Source organism: Geotrypetes seraphini, chromosome 1 (genome assembly GCF_902459505.1).
Source record: "Geotrypetes seraphini chromosome 1, aGeoSer1.1, whole genome shotgun sequence".
Classification (NCBI taxonomy): Eukaryota; Metazoa; Chordata; class Amphibia; order Gymnophiona; family Dermophiidae; genus Geotrypetes; species Geotrypetes seraphini.
In genome coordinates this window covers 59,673,191-59,699,163 of record NC_047084.1, presented here as the reverse complement: position 1 = coordinate 59,699,163, position 25,973 = coordinate 59,673,191, and the positions used below count along the sequence as shown (strand labels likewise).

At 42.5% G+C, this 25,973-nt stretch overlaps 1 protein-coding gene across 3 annotated transcripts in view; it reads left to right on the top strand.

The window, feature by feature from the left end:
• The window catches only part of NNT (nicotinamide nucleotide transhydrogenase), a 265,149-nt gene that overhangs the window by 63,816 nt on the left and 175,360 nt on the right, over positions 1-25,973 (top strand). For all 3 annotated transcript variants that reach the window (XM_033931703.1, XM_033931712.1, XM_033931721.1), the window contains 5 exons: positions 10,688-10,776; positions 11,043-11,230; positions 12,417-12,550; positions 16,954-17,145; positions 22,363-22,516. In XM_033931703.1, coding sequence (XP_033787594.1) covers positions 10,688-10,776; positions 11,043-11,230; positions 12,417-12,550; positions 16,954-17,145; positions 22,363-22,516 — 757 coding nt within the window. The remainder of the gene's footprint in view (positions 1-10,687; positions 10,777-11,042; positions 11,231-12,416; positions 12,551-16,953; positions 17,146-22,362; positions 22,517-25,973) is intronic.

Sequence of the window (25,973 nt, the reverse complement as noted above, 5' to 3'; positions counted from 1 at the left end):
ATAGGAGGTCGTCTCCATCATTTCTACCACCGATGGACGTTAATCCGACCTCTGGGTACTTACCATCATCAGGGAAGGATACTCTCTCCATTTCACTCAGGTTCCACCAGAGCTTCCTCCAAGAGAGTGTCCTTCCAATCCATCCCAGACCGCCCTTTTTATTCAGGAAGCTCAAGCTCTGCTTCATCTCCATGCCATCGAACCAGTTCCCTTGGAACAACAGAACAGGGTTTTTTACTCCCGTTACTTCCTTGTTCCGAAAAAGATGGGCGATCTGCGACCCATTCTGGATCTCAGGGCTCTCAACAAATTTCTAGTCAAAGAAAAGTTTTGAATGTTGTCCCTGGCATCTCTTTATCCCCTTCTCAAGCAGAACGACTAGTTATGCTCTCTGGATCTCAAGGAAGCCTACACTCGTATTCCCACTCATCCGGCCTCCCATCAATACCTCAGATTTTGGGTGGGGAATCTGCATTATCAATACAGAGTTCTGCCCTTCGGCCTGGCCGCGTCTCCCAGAGTGTTCACCAAGTACTTGGTAGTGGTAGCGGCAGCTCTAAGGAATCATGGTCTTCAGGTATTCCCTTACCTCGACGACTGGCTCATCAAAGATTCCACATCTCAAGGGGTTATTGTTGCGACCCAACAGACTACCTAGTTCCTACAAAGTTTGGGATTCGAAATCAACTTTCCCAAATCTCAGCTTTAGCCCTCACAGAATCTACAATTCATTGGAGCTGTTCTGGACACTGTCCAACTCAGAGCATTTCTTCCGCAACAACGTCTGGAAGCTCTTCTTCAACTCTGTCACACAGTGTCTTCTCGCTCTTCCATCTCAGCGAGACACATGATGGTACTTCTGGGTCACATGGCCTCCACAGTACACGTGGCTCCTTTTGCCAGACTTCACCTCAGAATTCCTCAGTGGACCCTGGCATCTCAATGGACATAGGTTTGCGTTCCTCTTTCTCGACACATCACAGTCACTCCTTCTTTGAAGCAGTCTCTCCGTTGATGGATGCTCTCTTCCAATCTTTCCAGAGGCTTGCTTTTTCAACCGCCCCCTCATCAGAAGATCCTTACGACAGAATCTTCGACCTACGCTTGGGGCGCTCATCTCGATGGTCTCTGTACTCAAGGCCTCTGGACTAGTACGGATTGTCAGTGTTATATCAATCAGTTGGAACTCAGAGTGATCCTCAAAGCTCTCCATGCTTTTCAACATCTCCTTCACGACACAGTAGTCCTCATTCGCACGGACAACCAAGTCGCAATGTATTATGTCAACAAACAGAGAGGGACAGGGTCTGCCTCCCTTTGTCAAGAAGCTCTGGAGGTTTGGGACTGGGCAATCCGCCACAATACCTTCCTCAAAGCTGTCTACATTCAAGGGGCAAAGAATTGCTTAGCGGACAACTTGAATCGTCTCCTGCAACCTCATGAATGGACTCTCCATTTCTTGCCTCTTCATCACATTTTTTCACAGTGGGTAACACCACAGATAGACCTCTTCACAGCTCCCCACAACTACAAACTGCCTCAGTTCTGCTCCAGGATATACTTTCCTCACTGCCTCGAGGCAGATGCTTTTCTTCTGGAATGGACAATTCTTTTCCTCTACGCATTTCCTCTATTCCCTCTCATTCTCAAGACTGGTCAAATTGAAGAACGATCATGCCACCATGATTCTAATTGCTCCTCGGTGGCTGAGACAACCATGGTACTCCCTTCTACTTCAACTCAGCAGCAGGGAGCCATACCTTCTACCAGTTTATCCTTCTCTGCTTACACAGAGTCAAGGATCTCTGCTTCATCCCAACCTGAAGTCTCTACACCTGACAGCCTGGTATCTTTCAACATAACCTCTCTTCAGTTTTCTCAATCTGTAAGAGACATTTTAGAAGCTTCTAGAAAGCTTACAACTAGACAATGCTATCTCCAAAAATGGACTAGATTTTCTACATGGTGTTTTTCTCATCATAAGGAGCCTCAGCATTCCTCCTTATCTTCTCTTTTGGACTATCTTTTGCACTTATCTAATTCTGTCCTCAAGTCTACATCTATCTGAGTCCATCTCAGTACAATTGCGGCTTTTCATCAGCCTATTGAAGGGAAACCCCTCTCTGCTCATCCAGTGGTTTCCAGATTCATGAAAGGACTTTTCAATGTCAAACCTCCTCTCAAACCGCCTCCTGTGGTTTGGGACCTTCAGTGTTGTCCTTACTCAACTCATGAAGCCTCCATTTGAACCAATTGATAAGGCTCATCTAAAGTATCTCACTTGGAAAGTTGTGCTTCTTATTGCCCTCACTTCTGCTCGATGAGTCAGTGAGCTGCAAGCTTTAGTTACTGATCCACCATTCACTGTGTTCTATCATGACAAGGTGGTTCTTCGTACTCATCCGAAATTCCTACCTAAAGTGGTCTCAGAATTTCATCTCAACCAATCCATCGTACTTTCAGTGTTTTTTCCAAGGCCTCATTCTCACCCTGGAGAATCAGCTCTTCATACTCTGGACTGTAAACGTGCTTTGGCCTTCTTCTTGGAACGCACCAAACCACACAGAACTGCTCTTCAACTTTTTGTCTCCTTTGATTCAAATAAGTTGGGACATCCTATTTCTAAGCGTACCATCTCCAACTGGATGACGGCTTGTATCTCATTCTACTATGCCCAGGCTGGATTACCCCTTCACAGTAAAGTCACAGCCCATAAAGTCAGAGCAATGGCAGCTTCAGTAGCTTTCCTCAGATCTATACCTATTGAGGAAATTTGTAAGGCTGCTACTTGGTCCTCAGTTCATACCTTCACTTCTCACTATTGTCTGAGTTTAGTTTAGTCTGGATACTTTCTCCAGATGGGATGGACAGTTTGGCCAAACAGTATTACAAAATTTATGCTTCTAAATTGGCAGCACCCCCACCATCCCATCTGGTTAGCTTGGAGGTCACCCATATGTGAGAATACCTGCCTGTTTGCCCTGGGATAAAGCACAGTTGCTTACCGTGACAGGTGTTATCCAGGGACAGCAGGCAGTTATTCTCACAACCCACCCACCTCCCCTGGTTGGCTTCTCTGCTAGCTATCTGAACTGAGGAGATGTGCCCTGTGCTGGGCGGGAAGGCACTCGCCCATGCGCGGTGTGGGCGACTCGAAACTTTGAGTTTCTTCAAGCAAGTCTGCTTGTGAGGCGTCCACATCTGGGCTCCGTCGGATGACGTCACCCATATGTGAGAATAGCTGCCTGCTGTCCCTGCATAACACATGTTATGGTAAGTAACTGTGCTATATGTGCTGGAATTTAGGATAAGGCTCTACTGTTAGAATTAACATATCTCCTTGGCAAACAAAGAGCCTGTGCTTATGAAAAACATACTTGTTTGTATTTTGAATCTGATTATTTGAAATGGAACCATTTAGTCTGATGACTTAATTGACTCCACATTCCTACTGTGCTGATAAAATACACCAGTATCCACAATTATCCCAGGATAAGCAGGCAGCATCCTTCTCTTCCCCATGTGGGTGATGTCATCCACGGAGCCCGGTACGGACAGTTTTAAAAGTGAACTGTCACTTTAAGCTTTAAGAAGCTTCACAACTGCCCACACCGCGCATGTGTGCGTGCCTTTCCACGTATGTGTGCGGTACCTCAGTTCTTCGTTTTCCACAGAGCAAAGATGTTGTGTTCTAGACTTCGTCCGGGTTGCGTGCCTTCAACCTGCTGCATTTGTTCTCCATATCCACAGGGGTTCTCTCCTTCAGGGCATGCGTCCTTGCTGAAGTCACCCACCCTGAGACACCCTGCCGCACCGATTGTACCAAAAGTAGTCACAGAATTTCACCTTATTCAATCCATTGTACTACTTGTTTTCTTTCCAAAGCCTCATTCTCATCCTGGGGAAATGGTCCTTCACACATTGGACTGTAAATGTGCCTTGGCCTACTATATACAGAGGACTAAGCCACACAGATCTTCACATGGGGGAAGCCACTGCTTGCCCTGGATCAGTAGCATGTAATGTTGCTACTCTTTGGGTTTTTGCCATGTATTAGTGACCTGGATTGACCACCGTGAGAACGGACTACTGGGCTTGATGGACCATTGATCTGACCCAGTAAGGCTATTTTTATGTTCTCAAGTACAAAGTAATGCATGTGGGAAAGAGGAACTGGAACTATATCTACATGATGCAGGGTTCCAAGTTAGAAGTCAATGCTCAGGAAAAGGATCTAGGTGTCATCATTAAGGATACGTTGAAACCATCAGCTCATTGTGCAGTGGTGGCTAAGAAAGCAAATAAAATGTTAGGAATTAGGAAAGGAATGGAAAACAAAAATGAAAATGTTATAATGCCCTTGTATCGCTCTATTTAAATTTTACAATCACAGTTAATCAAATAGGATGATACCCTGATGGCATCCTGCACTGGCTTTCAAGAACCACTATTTTGGCTTCCAAAAATGAACCAGTTAAATTTGACATAGTGCCAGAGTTTTGAAGAGAAACAACGGTTGACTCAGCATTTCACTAAATAGCCGATAAAACTCCACAGGGTTGCCGCCTGGGGATTTATGTGCAGTTAAAATTTCTGCCGCTTTAATTGTACTTTCCCAGGAGATTCACTGGGTAGTAGATAATACTGGGTGCAGAACATCCAAAAGCAGGTGGTCTAGAGCAGTGTTTCTCAACCTTTTCAAGCCAAGTACCCCTTAAGCCTAACAAATACCAACTGAGTACCCCTGTCCAAACTCCGCCCCAAACCCCACCCCTGACTCCAACCCCATAATAACAATACTAATTGTAATGCAATTTCTTCCATCAATTTTTCATACACACAATATAATCTTATTAATACATAATGGTAACGACAAAATTAAAAAACATAAAGCACACTGTATGCAGAGAAAATGTTAATTATCATTTATATTTGGTTAATTATCATTTATATTCGGGGGGTTTTCAAAGATGTCAAGGCAGATGACTTTAAAATATACAATGTCACCTCAGCAACAACTATAGAAAAATAGACAAATATAGTGCAAAATATAAACAGCAGATATAAATTCTCAAAACTGACACATTTTGATCACTAAATTGAAAATAAAAATCATTTTTCCTACCTTTGTTTTCTGGTGTTCTCATGAGTCTCTGGTTGCACTTCCTTCTGACTGTGCATCCAATCTTTCTTTCTTTCTGCCTCCTGCATGCTTCCTCTCCTCCAGATCTCATTCCATTCCCCAACCAACATCTCTCTCTGTTCCTTCCATGATTCCAGCTTTTCTTCCTCTCTCATCCCCCAGATCAAGTTTCACCACTGCCCATTTCTTCTATCACCCCTCTCCAACACCATGCCACATCTCTCCCTCCATCACTGTGCCCAACATTCCTTCCCCTTGCATCCCCTTCGATCTATCTCTCTGTTCCTTCTCCACCACCCTTTCCAACATTTCTCCCTTTCATCCTTCTCTTCCCCATGCATCTCTACCTCACTCCTGTCTATGCCCAATTTTCCTCTTCCTTTACCCATGTGCCACCATCTCTTTCCCTCTCACTCACACACTCAGGCCCAACAATTGTCCCTTTCTATTCCCTCCCTCCTATGTCCCAAGTTAATGCCCCCTTCCTCCCTCCTCTGACCCAGGTTAATGCCCCCTTCTTCCCTCCTTCCTCTGTCCCACCTTAATGCCTCCTTCCTCTGTCCCAAGTTAGGGCCCCTTCCTCCCTCCCTCCCATGTCCCAGGTTAGTGCCCCCTTTTCTCCCTCCATCCTTCCTATGTCCTGAGATCATGCCCGGTGGGGGAGGCCCTCACTACTTTCAAGCCTTTGTCCTTCCTCCCTCCCTCCCTGCCGCACCGAAGCCTGCCTGCCTCCAAGCTGACCTGGCAGGCAGGCTTCGGCGCGGCAGGGAGGGAGGAAGGACAAAGACTGGAAGGTAGTGAGGGCCTCCCCCTCCGAGCATGAACTCAGGACATAGGCAGTGAGGCCTGCTGATTCCTCCTCCTTTCCGATCCGCCGCCACCCCCTGCCATCCGCATTTAATTATCCCCCGCCGCAACTCCAGATAGGAAGGGATGGGCCAGGCGGCCCACAAGCCTTTCCCTCAATGTCAATTCTGATGTTGGAGAAAAGGTCTGGTCCATCCAATCAGCGATTGGCTGGCCCGGCCTTTTCTCAGACGTCAGAATTGACATAAGGGGTAAGGCTTGTGGGCCGCCTGGCCCTTCCCTTCCCGGAGTTGCGGTAGGGGATAATTAAATGGAGCAGGTGGGCAGTGAGCAGTGGCGGCGGGGGGCGGGGGGCGGTCAGCCCACATATCCTCAACAGGTGGTCCGCATATCCCCTAGGGTCCGCGTACCGCAAGTTGAGAAACCCTGGTTTAGAGATTGAGATGTAGTAGTCATTTTTGAAGCTATATAAAGTGGAAACATCTTTCTGAAATTGAGACAAAATATCAGCATTGGACGTTCAAGCAACACCCTCTGGCAATACAGTAGAAGAGATTTGTGATCAATCTGACTTACTCTGTAGAGAGCATGCCTACATGATCAGCTGTGTTGGCATTCTTGTAGTACAAAGCAACTTGCAAGAAGACTAGGCTTGGTTGCTATACAACAGATTATTTATTTGTTTAGATTTCTATCCCATTCTCCTGGGAGCTCAGAATGGGTTACAATCTATTCACAATAAAGTTACAGGACAATAAAATTATAAACATTCGAAGAAGAGACAGGTGAGAAGACGTAGAGAGAGAAGAGGAGGGGGAGCAAGTTTAGATTGCTGCTGAAGCAGCACTGCAGGGTTAATAAAAGTTCAGTGATTCTATTTCAGTTGATGGATATCAGATTTTAGAAGTTTCAAAGCTGTGAGATTTGAGAATCCAGTGTTCTTCAGTGCAAGACCTGGTGTCCAGTGGTGGCCCCTGGAGATCTGAGGCAGCTCTCATTGCATCTGTTGGAATGGGGGAGGCCACAGGGGTCATGGCCTCCCAAAAATTGTTGTGGCAATTAGTAACGGAACCCATGCGGGAAAGAACTATTCTGAATTTGGTGCTTACAAACAGGGAAAGTGTTTCTGAAGTTATGGTGGGTGATTATTTGGCATCTAGTCATCGTCAAATGGTGAGGTTTAATATTAAAATGCTGGAGGAAAGAACTTAAGTTTTGAAGGTTCTAAACTTCAAAAGAACTAACTTTGTCAAGTTGGGAGAATACCTCAAGGAAGAGTTAGTTGGATGGGAACAGCTGAATGAAGTAGCAATGGGTGAAATTGAAAGAAGCTATTCTAAAGGCAACAAACCTTTTATGTTAGGAAAGTACATAAAGGTAAAAGGAAAAGAAGACTGCTTTGGTTCTCAAATGTAGTAGTTGAAAAGTATAGAGAAAAATGGTTAGCCTATATAAATTACAAAACATCACAGATATCTTTATTCCGGAAGAAGCTGAAAACTCTTCTGTTTGACACTGATACAATTAGCTTCTCCCCTTCTCTCCTCCCTCAATTTAGGCCACTCCTTCTTGCTCTCTCCAGTTCCCTCCCTTCCGTTACCTTTCCATCTTTTCCCTCTCTTTCCTTTTCACTGTAAGTCGCCTAGTGCCTGCTTAGGTATGCATGACTTACAAATGTAAGTTTAGATTAGAAAGAGGATGACTGATAAAAATTTGTGGAAAAGCTATGAGAAGCGGGAAAAGCTGTCAGAAAAGCAAAGTTGCAAATGGAAGAAAAGATAGCTAATATGGTAAAATTGGGGGACAAAATGTTTTTTAGATATGTAAGTGGTACATGGGCTTGTCGTGCCACTGAGGCTTGCATGCATCTGAAAAGCTGAAAGCTATGCTGTTGGTAGTTTCACTACCAGCAGAGTCTCCCAAGGTGGACAGGTTTCAGTGGAGATGCCAGACTAACAATGTACCACCCATCTGGGCAGTGTTGGAGGCAGAGGATTGCATTTGATGCGACAACGGTGACATTGAATTTATACTACGCAGAAGAAGGGTCCGGCAATTTGCTTCTGTATTCTTCCAAGAAAACTTGATGATGATGAGACACACAGAATCGATGTATAGTGCTGGAAGATGTTCCCCTAAGTTGGAAGGCACTCGCCATACTTCTAGGGAAGAGCTGATTGTCACCCAGAGTATGCCCAGTGTTTGTGAAGCTGACAGATCAAAGCTGTAAGGACATTCTGATGCTGATGTTGCTGGACAGAAAAGGGAGATGATAAGCTGTAAAAATATTCTTAACTTGGGAACATGAAAAATAGCATGAACCAAGGAAAACTGGAAATTGTTAAAGATCAAATGGAAAAAACTAAATTGATTTGATAGGGATCAATGAACTCATTTCTAATCAAACGATCATTGGATTTGCTACTGTAGTCATGAAACATACAGGAAAAATGACGTGGCATTCATCCTCAGCAATAAGCTTTCAAAGATGGTACTAAAGTACAGTAATCAGTGATAGTCATGTCAGTTTGTCTAAAGGGTAAGCCGATCAATGTCACCTTGATCCAAGTATATGCTCCAATGACAGATGCAGAAGATGAGGATATAGAGTTATTCTACAAACAACTTCAAAATGAAATAGATCAAATGCCGAAACAAGATCTACTGATCAATTTGGGGGATTTCAGTACAAAAGTAGGAAGTACACATGAAGATTCAGTGGTTGGAAAGCATGGCATAGGAGAAAGAAATGGAGCTGAATGCGCATTTCCAACACCACAAATGTTGCCAGTACACGTGGACCTCTCCAAATGGCATGTATTGAAATCAAATTGACTACATCTGCATAGGACAGAGATGGAAATCTGCAGTTTTGACTGCAAGGACTAAACCAGGAACTGATTGTGAAGCGACCACAAGTTTTTGATATGCAAGATCAAAGTAAAATCCTCCCAAAATATGACATGAGTGGTTGCGTTGTGGGTAACCAATTCAAACTTAGAGGGATCGGAGCCCTGATGAAACCCAGTATAGGGTGAAACATGTTGGTGATAGATCCCTTTGAATGCACCACCTCAGCTAAGTATTAGCTTTATAAGAAGATTGTTGGCAAAATAGTCAGAGTAAAGTTCTATCTTCACAATAGATTATAAATGACCCGGTGAGGATCTAATGTGTAAATCCAACCACTATTGAATCTACAATGGAGTGGATGGTGGCATTTCTGAGGGTCTGAAGACTAATTTATTTGAGTGGATTGACTGGTGTTGGTTAACAGTATACCATCTCCTTTGTGTATTGTAAATATTCCATCACACTATTGGCTAAAACTAAACATCAGATTTGCCTGTCTTGATAGAGAGCCCAAAGAGTTATGAAATGACATCAAAACTGTAATTAGTGATGAAGCTAAAAAAAATACTGATGAGAAGAGATGGAAGAGAAAGCCAAGAAATCGCCTTGGATCTCAGAAGAAAACAGAAAAGTAATAGAACAAAGAAGTCGAACAAAATTTTCCAGTGATAGATAAAAGGTATCACAAATGAACTGAGTGTTTCAATGTCAAGCTCAGAAAGACAAAGAATGATATCTAAAGGATATTTGTCAGAAAATTGAATCAGAACATATAAATGGAAAAAAAACAGATTAGCTTATCAGGAGGTTAGGAGATTGCAGCAGAAATTCTAGCCTTGATTTGGGATGCTTAAAGATGCCACCAGAATGATCCAGAAAGGATTAAAAAGAGATGGAAAGAATATTTGGAAAACTTATTCAAAAAAGGCAATGAAGGTAACACTAGGAAAATTGAAAACAGGAAACTCACACTGAAGAACCAGATATTTTAAAATTAAAAAGTCATAGCAACAATTAAAGCTTTATCGAAAAATGAGTCACCTGGTATTGAAGGTATTCCATTTGAATTAATCAAAAGCTCAAAAAGTACTATCATAGCCCTCACTCAACTGTGTTAACAGATTTGGAAGGAAAATACATGGCCAACTGATTGAAGAAGATCACTGTTTATACTGAAGAAAGGTGATGCCGAGGACTGTAATAACTACAGAATGATTGCATTAATTCCACATGCTTGCAAAATATTGCTGAAAATAATATAATGAAGGCTACAATCATACATTGAGCAAGAACTACCAGAAGATCAGGCTGGTTTCAGAAAAGGTTGAGAAACAGGACATTGCAAAGGAACAAGAGACGTTATTGCCAATGTTAGATGAATATTGGGAAGAGTAAAGAATATCAAAAGCCCTTATAATTTTGCTTCATCGACCACAACAAAGCTTTTGACTGTGTGGATCACGATAAGCTGAACCAATCAGCATTCGGGCACTGACAGGAAAGTAAAGTTATGACAGCTCAGACCCTGCCAGCAAATATTAGCCCTGATTCCACGTAAATAGAGGGGGGTTCCTTTTGGAGAATTGCCTGGAAAGCTCATTTTAATATTAATGACCTTGTTATATTATATTTGCATATATCGTATTTGCATATATCGGAGGCTGCTGGAAAGCACGGAAAAGATCATGGTGAACCATTTTGATAATCAGGTAGTAAAATACGTTCATATATGCACATTAATTTAGAGAATCCTAAGTTCTTCTGAATTTGTTTCTATTGTAATATAAACACATCCCAGAGGTACTATTGTTTCTTAATCTCAAGAATACGCAACTGTATTTTGTCATATTTGCATCATTTATCTTTTTTCCTGTGGCATTGTAGGTTCTTATCATTGGAGGGGGAGTTGCTGGACTGGCTTCAGCTGGAGCAGCCAAATCCATGGGAGCAGTGGTTCGTGGGTTTGATACAAGGTAGGTCTTTATTAATTTAATTCCAGATTTTGTCTGTTGATTAAGATATTGTTGCTAGGGACTGAATCATGGTGAATAACAAGCTGTGAAGAGATTCATAATTCATATCTAAGATTTTCTACTTAACCTCTATTCCATTTGTCAAATATATGCTGATACATTATTGTAGTGACTGTTATTGAAGTAACTGCTTAGTAAAAATATTCTTTGCAAAAGAGATGGTTATTGCAAAGGGGCTTAGAACAATATCTTATCTAAAATTTCAGAGCTGCTGCCTTGGAACAGTTTAAGTCTCTAGGTGCTGAGCCCTTGGAAGTACACGTTCAAGAGTCTGGAGAGGGACAGGGCGGGTATGCCAAGGAGATGTCCAAAGAGTTTATTGATGCTGAGATGGAACTTTTTACTAAACAGTGTCGGGAGGTTGACATAATTATCACTACAGCTCTTATTCCAGGTAAGGTGCTTGGTGATGAGTTCTATGGAATACAAAAGATTTATATATTTATTTTAAAAATTTATATACCATTTAAAACTAAACGGTTTACATAATTTACCTATATAATTTAAAAACAAAAACATGATAAAAGAAACATACAAATAATCCTCAGAAACCATGTCTACAAAATAATAACATAGCTTGCATAGTAAAGATCATGAATAATTCATCAACTCTGCCAGAGAGGAAAATTATTGGCTAGAGAAAGGCATCTACAAATAACTGCGTCTTAAGTAGTTTTCTAAACATGCCCTTTTCATGGCAGTTTTGTATCTGACCCACCAAGGAGTTCCATATCTTAACTCCTGCACAACAAAAAGTCATTTTACCAGTCTCAACAAGCCATGTAATGTGATGACAAATTTTTTTTTTCTTCTAATTGTAGTGATGTATTATAATAATAGAGAACTGTTTTGAAATAGTTCTGATAATCCTGATAAAAAGCAGCTAGAAAATCTGTGCCTCACGACTATGTGTATAGTTGTAGTTTGGTAGTTTCAACCAGTTCTTTTGTATTTTGAGTTAAGTAAGAATTAGGGACCTGCCTTCATGCGCCCTAATCTGGTTATGAAATTACTTATAAAGGAAAGGAAAAGGGATTGAGACTTGCATACCGCCTTTTTGTAGTTTTACAACCACATTCAAAGCAGTTCCCTATTTGTCCTGGTGGGCTCATAGTCTTTCTAATGTACCTAGGGCAGTGGAGAATTAAGTGACTTGTCCAGGGTTACAAGGAGCAGCGTTAACAATGACAACATTGCCATTGGGCTATTTTATGTTTGTTTATTGCAGCTTGATATACCACTTTTCAAATCAAACTTAAAAGCAGTTTACAATATAAAATTTCAGTAATATAATGCTAGAAAGGAATTATAAACTCTTGTGATACCAAAGACTGTGGATCTTTTGATGTGTACTAGGTGTTACATAGGATGAAGGTGTAATTTCAGTATGATAACCTGCAGAAAAAAGTAATAGAATGGGGTGAAATAAAACATAACTAAACCATGTAAATGTGGGCAAAGGATATAATATGCTTGAAAGTTGTATGCATCAACTCCCTTTGGCTTATTACTGAAAAGATATGAACTAAATTCAAATCTCTAAATTAATGCTTTATGTCCTGTTTGGTTTTTTTAAACAGGGAGACGAGCCCCAGTATTATTTCGGAAAGATATGATTGAATTGATGAAGGAAGGTTCTGTGGTGGTAGATTTAGCTGCTGAAGCTGGAGGAAATATTGAAACTACAAAACCAGGAGAACAATATGTTCACAAGGTAGAAATCTGCATGAAAAGAGTTATGTTGGGTTTATTGGCTGTCCCATAGGTATTAGTGATTAAACAGACTGACTGCTGTTCCTTTAAGAAGTATGGTATCACTGAGATACCTTGGATTTGGGAACATACACTGTTATTTAAAAATAAGTATAACCAAAAAGAAAGATACTCCTGCAGGAATTCTGTGAAGGCACTAGATCTTACTGTTTATATGAACTGCTTGTGCCACATAGTGCCCTGTGGTTCATATGAATAGTTGGGTCTAGGGCTGGCAGAGGAGGAGGCAGTGACCCCATGTGCAGCTGTTCACTTTCTCTTGCTTTGTGATCTCTGTGGTGGAGGGGGAGAGATATTCGCTGCCTTGTTTTCCTTTCATCACAACAGAATCTTGATCCTCTACACCAGTGGTTCCCAACCCTGGCCTGGAGGACCACCAGGCCAGTCGGGTTTTCAGGATAGCCCTAATGAATATGCATGGAACAGATTTGCATGCCTGATACCTCCATTATATGCAGATCTCTCTCATGCATATTCATTAGGGCTATCCTGAAAACCCGACTGGCCTGGTGGTCCTCCAGGACAGGGTTGGGAACCACTGCTCTACACAATCTGGCTTTCACCCCCAACACTGCACAGAAACTGCCCTTACCAAAGTCTGCAGTGACCTGTTCTTGGCCATATCTAAGGGCCTATACTCTATCCTCATCCTTCTTGACCTATCTGCTGTTTTTTATACTGTTAATCACTGCTCTCTCGCTTGGATTCTGTGAATCTGTCCTCTCCTGGTTTGCCTCCTACCTCTCCCATCGTTCCTTTAGTATATGTGCTGGTGGGTCCTCCTCTGCTGCTGTCCTGCTAGTGGTTGACATACTCCAGGGTCTTAGGACCTCTTCTCTTCTCTCTACACCTCTTCTCTCAGTGTCTTGATCTCCTCCCATGTATCACCTGTATTCTGATGATTCACAGATCTACCTCTCTTCACCTAAAATCCAAGAAAAAGTCTCAGCCTGTCTGGCTTATATTGCTGCATGGATGTCCCACTACCACCTGAAACTAAACATGTCCAAGACTGAACTCCTCTTTCTTCCTAAACTCTCTGCTCCTCTCCCTCTGTTCTCCATCTCTGTAAATAATTCCGTTATCGTTCCTGTTTCCTCTGCTCATAACCTTGGAGTTATCTTCAATTCTGAGCTTTCATTTTCTACCCACATCCAACAGATTGCTAATGCCTGTTGCTTCTATCTCTACAACATCACCAAAATTTGCTCCTTCCTCTCTGAAAGCTCTTGTCCTGGCATACTGTTCGTCTGTCTTGATTGTTTAGATTGTAAGCTCATTTGAACAGGAACTGTCTCCTTTGTGACTCTGTACAGCGCTGCGTGCAGAGCTCTAGAAATAATTAATAGTGGGTGTTGGACATAATTAATAATGGTAGAAGATTGGGGCGAGAGCTAATGCCAACATTTTTATAGGATTATACAGAGGTAAAGATTTCTGGCAAATTCTGTGCTGTGCAGTTGTGCAGAATTCCCCTAGGGATATTAGTGCAGAAATTACAAAAAAGAAAAGGAGGGTAATACAATGTTTATCCAGTTTTCTATTCCGGCAACTACCTTGACAGTTTAGGGCGGATTACAGTGGATAAGAGATTGGACCAAATTGACTGAGAATTATATCAAAAGAAACAATAACGACACACAGAAGTGATCACTGTGGTGAGGGTCATCTGTAGCTGCAGACGACTCTCACCATGATGATCACTTTTTCGTGTCGCTAAACATAGGCAACAATTTTCTTGCATATTCGTTGCGTCCCACTTTGCTTTTTCAAAAAGACAACCAGGGACCCCTGAGGAAGATATTTTAATCGAAACACAGACAGTGATGGGTCCCCGTTTTTTACGAGAAAAGGTGGATTTGTATCGCACAACAACTTATTGACTGAATAAAGTGCCTACATCTTGTACATCTGCTCTGCAGTTTTCTCTTGTTTTTTTGTTGTTCGACATCCACTGCAGACTTGTTGGATCCCTTCTCTCTTGTAGGATTTCTTCACTATCAGATTGACATGGTATCACATTGTTACTGTGTTTCCCTGAAAATAAGACAGTGTCTTATATTCATTTGGGGCCCAAAAAAGACAGTAGGTCTTATTTTCAGGGCATGCATATGATCATCTCTCCCTCCCTCTCCTTCACCCCAACTCTTCCTCTTTCCTTTCTCTCCCCCACATGTGCAGCATCTTTCCTCCCTCCCTCCCATCCCCATGTGCAGCAGAAGTTTGCCAGCTTCTATCCTCCCCTCCCTCCCATCCCTTGTGCAGCAGAACCCTTGAGCATCCCCCTGCCTCCACCGCACAGCTGAATCCCCGCTGACCCTCCATTCTTCCCTCCCCGCCGACTGCGAGTGAGCCCTACATTCAACCAAAACAGCGTCGGGCCGGCAGCACTCTAAACAGGCTGCTAGGCCTTGTCCGTCGGCGATTTCACTCTGCTGCATTACTGATGATGTCGTCTGGTTCAAGTGTATCAGGCCAAATTCACTGGCTAGTTCGAATTGAATTATAATTGCACATTGACCTTTATACAATAGCTGTTTTCTATATGTTACCAGAGCACTCACCAATGTTTGCATATTATGAAACCTCCTGAATCCAGTTTGCGTAAAATACAGATCATGCTGTGCTAGATATGCTTTTTAAGTGTTCTTTTACAAATTCTTCTATTACCAAACAAGGGAAAGGAGGTGACAGGATGATAATTACTTCTGATAAAAACTCATCTTCAAATTTTTTGGTATTGAGGTAAGAATAATGTCACCTACACTAGGAAATATTCTAGCGGCCAGATGAAAATTCAACCATTATGTGTTAAATGTTAGAGAAAAGGGAGGTATATATCCAAACAGTAGTGGGTTTTGGCATATTTTAAAAAGTCTTTCTAGTATCATGGAGTAAAATTGCATTTTATCCCAGGACAAACACGCAGTATATTCTCATATATGGGTGACATCACCCATTGAGCCCGATACAAAAGTGTACTGTTACTTTAAAATTTTTCAAAGTCTTGAGGCTGCCTGTACTGCACATGTGCTGCTGCCTTCCTGCCCGACATTAGCTTGCAGGTCCATCAGTCCTGTTTTCTGCAGAGCTAAGAAGTAGAGAATGACACGGGAACATATTTGTCCCCGTTCCTGCAGGAACTCAATTTCCCCATCCCCATGAGTTTTGTCGCTGTCCCTGTCCCATTCCTGTAAGCTCTGCCTTAACTGCACAAGCCTCAGCCCCTTCAGTGGTGATTGATACCGACAAATCTACTGCCTGCTTGTCCTGGGGATAAAGCGTAATTACTTACCTATAACTGTTATCCAGGGACAGCAGGCAGATAATATCATAACTCTCCTACCTCCCCTAGTTTGCTGCTTAGCATTTTTACTGATCCTGAGAGATGATGTTGGGTGGGAAGGCACCAGTACATGCAGGCAGTCTCAAGACTTCAAAAAGTTTAAAGTGACAGTACACTTTTGCACTGTCTGTACCAGACTCAGTGAATAATGTTGCCTATATGTGAGAATATCTGCCTACTGTCCCTGAATAACACCTGCTTACAGGTAAGTAACTGTTCTAAATTGAAGCTAGAATCTATCTGCTGGAATATCTGGAATATCTAGATGGTGAGTTAGCTGAAAAATAGGTTGAATATTGGTTAACATGAGTTGTTCTCTGACATTTATACATTTTTCTTCTAATATAAGACGCCAGCTCACTAGCTGAGGGTGAATTCTGATCTGACACATTAATACAATAGAAACATGACAGCAGATAAAGGCCAAATGGCCCATCTCGTCTCTCCATGGCCCATCTAGCTAAAAAAAAAATGAAGCAATTTTCAACACCATTTCTAAAGTGATCCTGGGTGTGGGGTTGAGATAGGCTTTAGAATTTTTAAATGTATGCACGTACTGTATATTCAGTCAAAAATATATCCACATAATTTAACAGACAAGACTCTTCAGCTATTTTTCATATAATTTTCAAAGTGAAAGCACAAGTACTTTTATTTTGAAAATCCTACAAAGTCCAGAGTAAAAAAAAAACAACACAATATGGAGATTTAAAATTTACCCCCTAAGGCCTAAAATACCTGGGGACTGAGCATAATTTAGTATCTTATATAAATGGCCTGTTTTAGTGTATTCATTCAGATATGTTATAACTTCAATTAAACTGTGGAAATGCCTTCTTGGTGCGTTCAGTTACAATATTATTTCAATGTTGAAACTTGCCCAATTAGCGTATTTAAAGTCTTAACTAGGTAAAAAAAAATTGTTTTACATCAGCTGTGCCTGTGTAACATGACCATTTTCTAGAGAGCTGCTGTTCATTTTTTTCTCCCTCCACTAGGGAATCACACACATCGGATACGCAGATCTTCCCAGCAGAATGGCTACACAAGCCAGTACTTTGTACTCCAACAACATTACTAAGCTGCTCAGAGCTATTAGTCCTGACAAAGATAACTTCTTCCTGGATGTGAAAGAGGCATTTGATTATGGCACACTGGACCATGTAGTGCGAGGAACCATGGTGATGAAAGTAAGTGAGCTGAGTGTTCAAAGTGGTATAATCTAGATAGTTTTGTGTTAATTTTATTGAAAAACTCAAAAATATGGCATCAGAAATCTAACACAAAGAAAAGGGCATTATCTCCAGTTTCAAGCAGAAAAAAAAAGAAACGAGGAAATCAAAGTACTAATACTCATAAATCTGCCAAATGAATAAAGCAGCAAATCCTAAAAAAAGAAAAATTCAAGCCATTGGGCAAATCGTTACCAGCAGCAACTTAAGATACTTCCATTAATTTGATGTGTAGCTGGGTCCCATTACATTTCAGAGTAGAGAGAGGGAAAAGGACATGTGTCCTGTGTTTTAAAAGTATCTACTGTCTTGACTCCCCCCCCCTCCAACTTGAGTTTTGCGAGCTGGTGTTTCTTCAGGAGGGGACTCCATTCTTGGACGACCACGTCTGGACCAACAGATTTCATTTGAAAGTTTCTGTTGGCCCAGATGTGGTCGTCCGAGAATGGCAGTGGCTCGCAAAACTCGAGTTGGGGGGCCAAGGCAGTAGACACTTTTAAAACACAGGACACATAGGTCTAGATTCACTAAGGCCACGGATCGGATCTGATCCATGGCCGGGATAGAGAGTTGCTCGGGAACAGAAATCCCACCCATCCACGTGAGGAATCCCTCCGTCCACACCCATCCCCGCGAGGAATCCCCTCTGTCCACGCCCATCCCTAGAAACTTCAGAAATAGTTATTTCATTTAATTATGCTACTGAATTAAAGGCTCTGGTAGAGACCCATTTACAAATATGCAAAGACACTTTATTAATTTGGAAATATTAATTGGGAAGAATACATACTTGTAAACATTGTAAACATTGGGAAGAATACATTGTAAACGAATTTCTACCAGAACCTCTAATGTAAATATAAAATATAAATACTCAGCTGATGAGAACCCCCAAGCTGTCAGCTGAGGACTACCTTTGCAGTTGGCAGGCAGCAGTAGCGTCCCTTTTGCCAAGCTTGGCAGGCAGCAGTAGCGTCACTGAGTCACAGATGCTGGCACCTCAGTGGCTCACGGATATTGCCGGCCCGGGTTGGGCCCATGTGCTTAAGGCCCCACCCACAGGAGGAGCCTAAGGTTCCCGGGCCTATTCTGATTAGCCCAGGCGCCTCAGGCCCCACCTGTGGGTGGGGTTTCAGCTGCCTGGGCTAATCCGGCCCCATTCTGGAGCCGGCTGGCCTGCCGGACGGGCGGGCTTGGCATCCGTCCGTCCAGCCAACGTTGAAGGTACGGGGAAGGAGGGGGGGTCGGGCCGGCCAGGGGGGCCGATCGGGGGGGTCGTTGGGGAGATGGGGGTTGTGTCGAGGGCAGGAGGGCCTCGGATCCCTCCTGCCTGTATTGTAGTGGAGGGTGTGGGGTAGGGGATCGCCGGGGCCAGGAGGGCTTGGGCTCCCTCCTGGCCCGATCGTACTTGTTGTGTGTGTGTGTGTGTGGGAGGGGGGAGGGGTTGGTGTGGATTCTGTAACCGGTGTTGTTTTTGACAGACACCGGTTACAAAATCCAGCTTTTAGGCGAAGGACTGGCTCCTCCTTCGCCTAAAAGCCCTTGTGTTGGACATTTTGGGCTTATGCGTTTTTTTGGTTCATTATGGGGTATAAGTGTAGACGTCGTGGGGGTGTACTTGTAGACGTAGTGGTTGGCTGGGCGTTTAAACAGCTGAATGTAGAGGCAGGCCATTATCAAAACAAGGATGTTTGTTTTGGTTATGGACACTTTCCCTACTTCTGCTTTCAACGTTTAAGGCCTTAGGCCAAAAAGGGACTTAGACGGTTTTTTTGATTATGCCCCTCCCCTATGCTTGTATCTATGCCCAGGGTAGGAAATTATTATTTTAAAAAAGGAAAAATATTTTCTTTTTTTTTTTTTTTTGAAATAAATTTTTATTGGTTTTGAAAATATAAAATACAAAAGAAAACACCAACATATCATCAGAAAATACACAAATCCAAATGTCAGAACTCCTCATCTAAACAAAAATTCTTTAGCTAAATATAGCAGACATATTATTCATCATATGGTAAAACAATCTAAACCTCAATACATCCCCTCCACCCCCCACCCCACCCCTACCCCCTTCCCTCCTAATCTAATACCAGGCTCATGTGGAGTGAGGAAGACCTCCAAGCAACATAACCAGACCATACAGTCCTATAAGGCTCCATGCGCATCCGCCGCATAGCAGTCAATTTACACATTAACTGAATCGTATCCAAACGATTAAGCAAATATTCTCGCTCAGGAACCTTAGCGGAACGCCAACAACCCGCTAAAGCCACCCTTGCTAAGGTGAGCACAAAAACAGCCAAACGATGTTCCCTGGAAGAAAACCCCGGAAAAGGCAAATTGAGTAAGCAACACTCCAGCAACAACGGAATATGCTTCCCTACAATTTGAACCAATATCTGCCCCACCATATTCCAATAGTCCCGAACCTTAGGGCAGGACCACCAAATATGCCTAAAAGAACCTACCTGCCCACAACCCCTCCAACAGAGATCTGAAAGAGAGACCCCAAAAGAGACTAATTTTACTGGTGTCAGATACCAACGATAGTAAAGTTTATACCCATTTTCCAAAAGTAAAGAAGTGAGAGGCAAAGAAAAAAGACTTCGATAGCATAACCCCCACTCCTTATCATCCAAAACTCTTCCAATTTCCCTCTCCCAAATAGAACGATAACTATCCTCCGGATCCTCCCTCAATAATAGAGCCCGATATAAATAAGAAATCCCTCCCCTCCCAATCCCTTTCTGCAAAGCAACTTCTAATTTTGTATCCCCCAAGAGCAAGTCCCAATATGCCCGTTTATATAGAAAGGTGCTTAATTGCGCGTACGGTAACACATCAGTGTGACTAAGCCCATACTCATCCTGTAGTTGTGCAAAAGGAAGCAAAGCACCATCCTGCCAAATTTGACCAACAGTACGCAATCCTGCTCGAACCCACCTATACCGAATAGGGTCCACACCCCCTGGAACAAAACCCTCCAGTAGACTTATGGGAGACAAGGAAAAATGTCTACGCTCCGGAAACATCTTTCGCCTTAACTGATACCAAGTATTTAAAATTACTCTCAAAAAAGGGTTATCTATTTTCAAATGTGCCCTTAAGATGGAAATTGGAGCCCACGGAAGCCTCCACAGCGATATATCAGGCAAACAAGCCTGTTCCAAATACATCCAAAGACGGTCTTCATAGCCAATCCATGCAGCAACTGCTTGTAATAAAGCCGCTTGATAGTAAAGGCGGAAATTAGGGACTCCCATCCCTCCCTGTTGTTTACGCTGATATAAAAGAGCTCTCCGTACCCGTGGAGGTTTACGTTTCCAAATGTAAGCAAACACTTTACGATTCAATAAGCGAAAATACCCCATCGGTATCTCAATTGGTAAAGCCATAAATAAAAATAAAAGCTTCGGAAGCAACATCATCTTAACAGCTGCTATACGACCCATCCACCCAATAGTCATACCTTCCCATTTATCCAAATCTTGAAAGAGTCGTTGCTGCAATGGAGGGAAATTAACCGCAAATAACGAATCTGGGCTAGCTGTCAATTGCACTCCCAAATATTTAAGAGATTTCTTCGCCCAGCGAAAAGCATATTGATCCTGAAGCAACTGAACCTGAACAGATGAGAGATTAACATTAAGAATTTCAGACTTATCCATATTTACCCGAAATCCAGAAACCCGCCCATAATCATCCAAAGCCTGAATCAAATACGGTAAGGAATCCATAGGATTCCGCAAAAACAAAAGAACATCATCCGCAAACAGCAAAATCTTATAAGACTGGTCATCCACTACCAACCCCTGAATATGGCCATGCTGCCGTATCAAACATGCAAAAGGTTCCATTGCCAAAGCAAACAGCAAGGGCGATAAAGGGCAACCCTGCCTTGTTCCCCGACCCAATTCTATAGGGTCCGTAAAAAACCCATTGATCTTAAAGCTAGCTAATGGAGCCCTATATAACAATCGAAGCCAAAAAAGAAACTTTTCATCAAACCCTAACTTACACATAACACCAAACAGAAAACCCCAAGCCACCCGATCAAAAGCTTTCTCAGCGTCCAAAGAAAGCAGTATCGTTGGAACATTATAACGAGTTGCATGCCAAATCAAGTGGAGGGAAGTTTTAATATTATCAAACACTTGGCGTTTACAAATAAAGCCTGCCTGTTCCACCTTTATCAAAGTCGGTATCACACGCTGTAATCGCTGCGCCAAAATTTTTGTAAAGATTTTATAATCAGAATTCAATAATGATATAGGCCGATAAGAACCACAATCCTCACTATCCTTATTTGGTTTTAATAACAATGTCACAGCTGCCAAACGCCAAGAAGCCGGTAAAATAGATTCCTCTTCAAAAGCATTAAAGACCCGAACCAGTACTGGGGCAACAATTCCCTGAAACCTCTTATAAAAAACATTTGTAAAACCATCCAATCCCGGTGAAGAACCCACCGGCAAAGCCTCAATCGCCTCCCGAACTTCATCAAGGGTGATAGGTAAGGAAAGCTGACAGGCCTCTCCACCATTCAGAGACGGCAGCTGCACCTTATCCAGAAATCCCTCAATCTCACCTACCGACACATCAGCAGCCTGGCCATAGAGAGAGGCATAATAATCCCTAAACTCATATCCAATGTCCATAGAGCCTGTAACCCGACGACCCTCACCAGTTCTTATAGCGGGGATAAAATTACGATAAACCTTTTTTTTAAGTTTATGGGCCAAAATGCGACTGGATTTATTGCCAAATTCAAAAAAGGTTTGCTGGACCGCTTGCAAAGCACTCCGTATCTCCTCTAATTCCAACGCCCTAAGTTGAATTCGCAATGCCTGCAACCTCTCTCGTTCCTGAGACGTTAATTCCACACGTTTCTCCCTCCTCTCCAACACCTGAATCTCCCCTCGAAGCGAGCATTCCACACCCGTCTTCACTCTACGCTCTCGTACAGTCAAACCTATCACCTGACCCCTAATTACTGCTTTAAAAGCTTGGAAAAATATTTTCTACTGGGAAACTAATACAAATTTGAGCAAAGCTCAGTACTGATTATTCTGATGTTTGTATCATTATGAATATTGTTAAACATATTTTTAGGAGATGGATAAGTGAAGCAGATTTATTATTTGTAGGCTAACCAGTTTCCTTGGTTTGTGCCAGGATGGGAAGGTGATTTTCCCGGCCCCAGCACCAAAAATTATTCCTCAGGTAGCCCCTGTGAAGCCCAAGTCTGTGGCAGAGCTGGAAGCAGAAAAAGCAGCAGCTATTACACCATTCAGGAAGACTCTGACCAATGCCTCTGCATACACAACTGGTGAGAAGAATTTTATATTTCTTGGAGATTACAGCTGCCTGCTGCTGTCATGTGTCTAGAGTGTGAGCGCTCCTAACTAAGGCCTAGATTCACTAACTGGTCCGATGAATCTCCGATCCGATCCAATCCATGCAAATTAGTAAAACCCCATGCATAATAGCCAAGCAATTGGTTTACTAACATTTGCATGGCTATTTTGAATTGGGTTTTACTATCCTAAAACCTGACTGCTGTAGACTTGTTGGTAACTGGGTTGCCTGGATTTTTTTTTCCATTTTTTTTTTTGCAATGGCACAGACATTTTGCGTTTATTATGCACGCAAAATATCTGGCCAATAAAATAATTTTAAAAATCCCCCTCCCTCCCTGAACCCCAAAAAATGACAGGAAGGATGCCCACTACCTCCTGCCATCGCCCCCCCCCAATCGAACCCCCTCTCCCGAACTTAGATATGGCAGGAGGGACAAACTCGGGTAATCATGCACCACAACTCATCCACTTGGTTCCAACACTACTTAGACGCGCCAGCATGTGCTACTCTTTTTTATACCTTGGTTGCAAAATGATTGGACTACTATTATCTATGCTGGATTCAACTCTGCCCTTCTGAAACAGACTTTTCAAAACACATCCATTAGGCTCTTAGTGCAGTCTAACCAATTTGACTGAGTAAGCCCTCTTTAACCGCCACCTTAAGCCCCCTTAACCGCCACCTTAAGATGCAACTCAAAAAGTATTTCATACAGGTTTATTACCCTACCTTGAGTCAGATATCTCCACCAGATCTCTTCATTTTGTAAAAGAATACTGCCTCTCTTTCCCCTTAGTCTTCCATTCCCAATTTACTTCAAGTAGACAAAGTGCCACCTTTTTTGCATTTCCCCTTTTCTGTTGAATGCACTCTATCTTTCTTTACAACGAGCTACCTGAAGTTTAGTTCAATGCTGAAAAAGCACACCTTTTCTCCCTTGCCTTCCTGGGACTGGTGAGCACAACAGCAAGTGGTATCTTAAGTAATTGGATAAGCTTAAAACTCCTTACCTTCTCTCTTTTGTCCCTTCTTATTCTACTACTACTATTATTTCTATAGCACTACCAGACGCACGCAGCGCTGCACGGAGTCACAAAGAATAAGAAAACAGTCCCTGCTCGAAAAAGCTTACAATCTAAACAGGCAAGACAGACAAACAGGATGTCATGGATACAGTTAAGGGGAACGGTTAATCAGCAGGCTGGGTTGGAGGGCAGAGGACTACGGTTAAGGATTAAAAGCTATATCAAAAAGGTGGGTTTACAGTCTGCTTTTAAACAAGGGAAGGGGCTTGATGGACTAACTCAGGTAATTTATTCCAGGGATAGGGGGCAGCTAGATGAAAGGAACTAAGTCTGGAATTGGCAGTGGAGGAGAATGATAATGCTAAAAGTGACTTAACTGAGGAACGGAATTCTCTGAAAGGGGTATAAGGGGTAACGGGACTAAAGCGCGCTGGACAATCGCCCGCGGACAAATGCGCACAGGACGTCAGCGTGCTAGATTAAAAAGTAACTTTAAAGTGCTCCGAAGGGGTGTGTGGGGTGAACCCCCCACTTTACTTAGAAGTGTTGCCGCTGCTGTTGGGGGTGGGTGAGGGGAAACCCCCCACTTACAGAGGAAACTAATTTTTCACTAAAACACTGGGAAAAATTACACTTTCCTCTCTAATGAGGGGTGTCCTCCTCCCAAAACCCCCAATGGCAGTGCCAACACTTCTAAGTAAAATCGGAGGGTTCCACCTCCCCACCTCTCAGAGCGCTTTAAAGTTACCTTTTAATCCAGCGCGCTGACTTCCTGCTGGCATTTGTCTTAGCGTTTTTGTCTTCGTGCAATTGTCCCACGCGCTTTCGTCTATGAACCGTATATGGAGAGAGAAGCGAGGAGAGATATTGAGGGGCAGCAGAATGAACATCCTTGTAGGTCAGCAATAAGATCTTGAACTGTATGTGATGACAGATAGGGAGCCAGTAAAATGACTTAAGGAGAGGGGTGACATGAGTATAGCGAGGTTGGTAGAAGATGAGTTGTGCAGCAAAGTTTTGCACAGATTGCAAGGGAGAGAGGCGACACTACGGGATACCAGTTAGGAGTAGATTGCAGAAATCTAAGCATGAGGTTACAAGAACTTGGATAATGGTCCAGGTAGTGTGCTCAGAGAGGAAGGGGCAAGTTTTGGTGATATTGAAGAAATAGAAGCGACAGGTCTTAGCAGCTTGTTGGATATGTGTAGAAAATGAGAGGTTAGAATCGAAGACCACTCCAAGATTGCAAGCAGAAGAGACTGGAACAATGACAGTATTATTAACCGAGAAGGAGAAAGGAGGAGGAGGTGCAGAGGGTTTGGAAAGAAAGAGGAGCAGCTCAGTCTTGGACATATTTAGTTTCAGATGACGGCAGGACATCCAGGCAGCAGTGTCAGCCAAACAAGCAGAGTAGTCAGACTTGATTTAAATCATGGTTTTCTCATTATTTTCACTGCCACTCAGTTATTTATTTATTAATTTATTTAGCTTGTCCTCCCAAAGGAGCCCAGAACAGGTTACAAGAGTATATTCACAATATAGACAGGGCGGCAACCGTAGAAGCCTAAGAGAACATGTTTTTTTTTCTTTGTATCTACAAGCTGCTTAAGTTGACAGGGATAATTTGCAATCTTTGCTATCCCCTTGAGGGGCTGATGGCTTTCCTGCACCTTTGTTGCAATCTGAGCTAGGCCTTACTCTGTTTTGCTTTCTCCTGATTATCTTTTAATGCTGTAGACTGTAACAGTTATGTATTAAACTATAGCAAAAAAGATTTATAAACTAACTAGTTAATAAGGTTTACTTTTTTCATGAATTGTAAACTGTTTTTATCAACAAATCTACGCAATCTCAATAAGTCACCAAAACAAAATAATGTTCACTTATACAGAACATAAGAACAACCTTACTGGGTCACACCAATGGTCCATCTAGCCCAGTGTACCATCCTCACAGTCAATTCAGGTCACCAGTATCTGTCAAAAACCCATTCCATGCTACTGATCCAAGGCAAGCAGTGGCTTCCCCCATGTCTGTCTCAATAACAGAATATGGACTTTTCCTCCAGGAAATTATCCAAACCTTTCTTAAAACCAACTGCATTCCAGCCTTCTTTCCTACAGCAGGGGCAAAAAAACAATGCTTTACCCAACCTCCCTCTAATTTTGTAGATTCTATAGCAGACAAATGTGTCTCTTGGATATAGCAAATATCCGCATTCTGCTGTTTTAAAAATAATAGCGTTTTTTTCCTTTTAATCGGATGGTTGAGGCCATTAACATTTAATGAAAATATTTTAAAATCCATTATACAATTTTTTTTGGGGGGTAAATCATGTTTATTGAGGTCAACCAAAGGAACAAAGGGCATACAAGAAACACAAATGCAGCCAAGCAACAT